This window comes from Tenrec ecaudatus, chromosome 14, assembly GCF_050624435.1.
Source record: "Tenrec ecaudatus isolate mTenEca1 chromosome 14, mTenEca1.hap1, whole genome shotgun sequence".
In the NCBI taxonomy this organism is placed as follows: domain Eukaryota; kingdom Metazoa; phylum Chordata; class Mammalia; order Afrosoricida; family Tenrecidae; genus Tenrec; species Tenrec ecaudatus.
This window is the reverse complement of record NC_134543.1, coordinates 88,902,857-88,907,939: the sequence shown is the minus strand read 5'-3', so window position 1 is coordinate 88,907,939 and position 5,083 is coordinate 88,902,857. Positions and strand designations below refer to the sequence as shown.

General features: G+C 36.3%; 1 protein-coding gene across 1 annotated transcript; it reads right to left on the bottom strand.

Annotated features, from left to right (window-relative positions):
• Positions 1-700: 700 nt before the first annotated feature.
• Positions 701-1,666, bottom strand: LOC142426701 (olfactory receptor 4F3/4F16/4F29-like). Its single transcript, XM_075532275.1, has one exon. The coding sequence runs from the start codon at positions 1,655-1,657 to the stop codon at positions 701-703; it is 957 nt and encodes a 318-aa protein (XP_075388390.1). The 5' UTR covers positions 1,658-1,666.
• Between the last annotated feature and the right edge of the window lie 3,417 nt (positions 1,667-5,083).

The window sequence follows — 5,083 nt, the reverse complement described above, 5'->3', positions numbered from 1 at the left end:
TAAGATAGAGAGGAAACAGGACAGGATGTTACAGTGTGAGAGTCAAAGGCAAAATTTGTGCTGGTGAGCCAGCACTGACCAGACTAGAGGATCAAATAGAATTCTAATCAAATATGACCTAATGATCATATTTTTCCTTCTATTATGTGGAAATACAGGCATTGAATTAAAAACCTGATATAATTAAATATTAAGTAATCTTGCTCCAATTCCCTGCTCATTAATGCTTTCATTATTCCTTGGCTTCCCGGAAGGTGCCCTGTAGTAAAAGAATGAATTAGGACCAAGTAGAAGTCCAGACCAATTGTCAAACACTCTGGGACAAACGAATAAACTGCCATATTGGTTACGTACTTCCACCTGTGGAAATCCACAGTTAGTAACATAGCCCACTGTGTTAGAGAGAAGAGATACAACTTTGAGTCCTGGACGATGGTAATTCACCAAATCAATGTGTTCAGAATTTTTTTTAAATTACATTTCTCCAGGAGAAGTTTTCTAGCCCACTACATGCTTCGGTCAACAGTAAGCAAGCAACACGAAGTCTTCACTTAGGCTTTTTAAGAGGAATGTTATATTAACCGGGAGCACCTAAACACAAGTCATATATAGAAAATACTCCTTTTGAAACTATATAGATTTAATGTTACACCAAGGTAGAAAAGGGAAAAAAGGAAAGAAAAAAGATAGTAAGGAAATTTCATAATACTTCAATCATTTCAGAAATCCTTCGGTAAACAAAAACTTGACTGCATAGTCTCCTCATTGCTATCTTCATGTCTTTGTTTCGGAATGTGTAGATCACTGAATTTAGGAAAGGAGTGAGAACTACATTAAAAGCGGCAAAATAATTGTCCAAGTGTGATGTAGGTTGAGGCCAGGTATAAGCAAAGATGCATGGACCAAAGAATAAAATGACCACCATGATGTGAGTTGATAAAGTGGACAGAGCCTTGGATGAGCCACTTGAGGAGTGTTTCCAAACTGTGATCAGAATAAAAATATAGGAGATGATCAGTATGAAGAATGATCCAAGAGAAATAAATCCACTGTTGGCTGTGACCATGAACTCTAGTTTGTAGGTGTCTACACAGGCCAGTTTGATAAATCGAGGAAGGTCACAGTAAAAGGTGTCCAGCACATTAGGGCCACAAAATGGCAACTTCATAGCAAACGCCAGTTGAATCACAGAGTGGATCAAACCAATTATCCAAGAAGCACCCAGCAGCACAATACACACTTTTTGACTCATAACAGTTAGATAATGGAGAGGTTTGCAGATGGCTACATATCTGTCAAAGGCCATGACTATGAGCAGGACCATTTCTGTACCACCAATGACATGAACGAAGAAGATCTGAGCCATGCAGCCTCCAAAGGAGATGACTTTGCGTTTTCTGAAAATGTCAGAAATCATCTTAGGGGAAATGACAGAAGAAAAACTCAGATCAATGAAGGAGAGATTAGCCAACAGAAAGTACATGGGAGAGTGTAAGCGTGAGTCCCAGGCTACAGTAAGGACAACGAGGGAGTTTCCCACCATGCTTGCCACGTAAAACATGGAGGAGAAAACAAAGAGGACAAGTTGGATCTCCCAAGAACTGGAGAGTCCCAGGAACACAAACTCAGACACCATAGAATGATTTGTCCCATCCATTGATTTGTCAATCACAGTGCTCTAAAATGATTAGATAACAGAATATCAGGAGGAAGTAAAAATAAGAATCGCATTGATGACCTAGAATTATAATAATTAATTATGCAAGGACATTTACACTGTGTAAACTTTATATCCCATTAATTCTTCTCAGGTTCATATAATCACCATAAAAGCATTTCATCTTATATAAGCACTATGTAAGCACTATAAAAAGCATGTGGTCACCTGAAGCAATTGTGTCACATCCACATGCAATATCCTTATCACTATGGCCTCCTGGGATGATCTTCCATCTGTAAACAAGAGAATGGAAAAAAAAGTGGTAACATACAAGATAGGGATTGAGTAGGGCAATAAAAGTGGAACATTGAAACTCAGAGAGAAGACAGAAGATGTGGAGATGGATTTCTTTCTTTTTTTTTTTTTTTGAGATCTCAGAGGTTCTTTTCTTGAATTGTTCATGAAATATTTTCCAGTCATTCTAGCTGTCCCTTCTGTTAACCTCATTTCACCTCACATGTGTACTATCTCTTGATTCTCACACCAGTACCCAAAATCACCTTTTCAATTCAGTTAAAGTCCACAGAATATGAATTAGTTTAATAGCAAGTGCTGTAAGACATGCAAAGGATTAAATGTTTGTAGGATCAAAGCTGAGTAGAGATTGAGGCACAGCGTATCCTTACCGGCACCCAGAGATGTAAGTGGTAGAACCTTGTAAGAATGATGACAGACAGATTATGATCAGGGTATGAATTTCTAAGATGCAAGGAGATAAGGGCAATCCAAGAAAATTATCGGCTATAACGTTTCACAAACGGTAAATAGTCTGTGGACCTGGCTACAGCCATTGGTGTTCCAAAGTGCTAGAGTTTGCAGGAAATGAAGACATGTACACAAACGTATGTCATACTGAGTAGGTAACCGTTGACCTTCTATTCTTCCCACCTGTCCTTGTGCTTCAACTCTGCCCAGTGTCTGATTGCTCCTGGGCCTTAATTATGGGTTTAACATGAGTCTCTCTGTTTTTATAAGAAGTATACTTTGATCACATACAAGATGTAAATCTCACTGTGGTCAAACATGTGTCCTTCCTATAAACTCAGACATACTACTAAAGGTGAGATGAAGTAAGGAAAGAGGGAGGTTGTAGCAATAAAAGTAAAGCGATAGTAAAATAAAAATGCATGAGTGTGTGCAATAATGCCTCAGATCTGAAACAAAAAGAAAAGGACAAGAAAAAGTCAAAAGAAACATGAAACCCAGTTGCCTTTCATTATTTGTGTGTTCATATACACATACACAAACTTGTCATTCATTCTGAATGAATTCTTACATAAACTGTTAACTGCAAAGCTCCCTAGAGATTACCTGGTCCATGTTGCTTTTTTACACACTAGAAAGTAATGGTCTAGTGAGGTACACACAACTAGTTAAGGAAACGGAGTCTAGACATCCTAGTTCAGACATAACTTCAGATTCCACATACTAGAAAAAGAATAAAGTAAAAATGCTTAAGTCAAGCTTTAATTCAAGTAAATATGTGTGGTAATGAATTACAATTTAAAGCTGACAGTTGTCCTAGTCACATATCAAGTATTAACAGACTCTTGTCTTGTTTTTATTTATTGAGAGTTTCATATAGAACTTTTTCAAATCCTACCCACCCTTTAAAGGTTCATCAAAATCTTATTTCCTTCACAAAAATTACCCAATGACTCCAGTATATATTAATCTCTTTCATCTATCACTTCTATCATCAGGAAACTTAAATTTTAATTAGAAATTCAATAATTTCCTGCAGCACAAGGTGTAGCACCATAGAAAAGATCATATGTGCTTATTGCCAAACACAATGTAGATGAAAAATTCAAACAACTTTGCTGAGAACACAGGATTTAGTATAAATATTGAAAAATTAGTTCAATAGGCTTAGAGGAAACAAGCAGGTATGCTTCGAGGAAAGCATACTTCTTATTTTCAACAAATGTTTTACTGGCAATTGTCATTCTTCAGTGGTCTCCTTCTTAGACCTCCTGTCTCATTAAATATGTTTTAGGGTGATTAAGGACTATTTCCTCTCTTTGTTTCCTTGAATATAGGGTGCGATAGCCATAAATATTTCAGGATTAGTAAAACTTCTCTAAGGAAAACCCATTCTTGCAGGCCCATCTTTTCTCACAGTTTCTATTTTTCTATTGTTTCAATTTTTTCTCCAAACTTAAAACAAAGTTAATGCATCTCGCAATCACAACAGAAAGCCAGTTATTTGACCTATAAATTACCTGCTGGTCAGACGGGAAAACTCTTCAGAATGTTTAAATTACTCCTTAGATTAGCTATGCAGAATTTTAGAAATTAAAAATTTTAAAGCAGGTAAAGAGAAAATAAATCTGAAGACAATGGTTCCAAAAACAGTACATCAGGCAATGTGACACGGATTCTGTCTTGCAGGCTTCCTCTTCCTAATGCAAGAAGGAAAACACAAACACTAGATTGTAAATGTTTCTCAAACGCTTGATAATAGCATGGTAGAGCTGGAACAGTAGGCAAATACTTTCATATGATTGGTCTCAGTGATTACCCTTTAGAGAGGATGTGCCAGTTAATAGAAATATTTTCATTTTTGGATCAGGAATTTCGAGTTAAACTTTAATGAATTATCCAAACATATATTAGTTGGATAGGAATCAGAATTCATGTCTTCTCCAAATTCAGGATAATTTTTCCTCTATCATGAAATGAGGGTTATTTTCCTGTGATCTGGAATAGCATTACAAACTCTAAATAAGGACTGCATTTAACTCTTCCATCCTACACGCATTCTGCACACAGACATGTTTGATTTCTCAGCTCTGACTACCAGAATCAAGACCCACAGATCATTACTACAAATTTTGGGAATGAGTTACTGTTTTCATTGAGGAAAAAGCACATAAACCAAACATTTCGTGCCAATAGAGATTTGAGCAAAAATAACAGTTATTGATAAAGATGTGAATGTTACAAATGACACACAAAAAAAGATCAGCACTGAAGATGAAAACTTAAGAATCATCTAAAATTTGAAGGCACGAGAAATATCTGCTTAAAGGCTAACATGTAAATAATTTAATTGGTAATAAACTTTAAAAAGAGCTACACATGGCCAGAGAAAACAAATACATGCTTGCTGGCAAACCAAAAGGTCAGTAGTTCAATCCTCCATAAAGAGAGGGGAGCAGTCAGATCTGGGAAGATTTGCATCCGATACTCTGTCCTGTTGAGTCACTAGGGGTTGGAATTACCTCAATAGCAACGAGATAGCGACTGTTTTATTATCATAATTATTGTGTTATTTTTATCTTTTTTACATATTGCCTACCAATTACAAACTCAGTGTCCATGTATTGCATTGAAGAAAAGGAAGAAAGAAAAAAAGAT

Excerpts from the sequence above, each read along its gene's own strand:
- LOC142426701 (XM_075532275.1), bottom strand. The coding sequence starts at position 1,657 with ATGGATGGGACAAATCATTCTATGGTGTCTGAGTTTGTGTTCCTGGGA.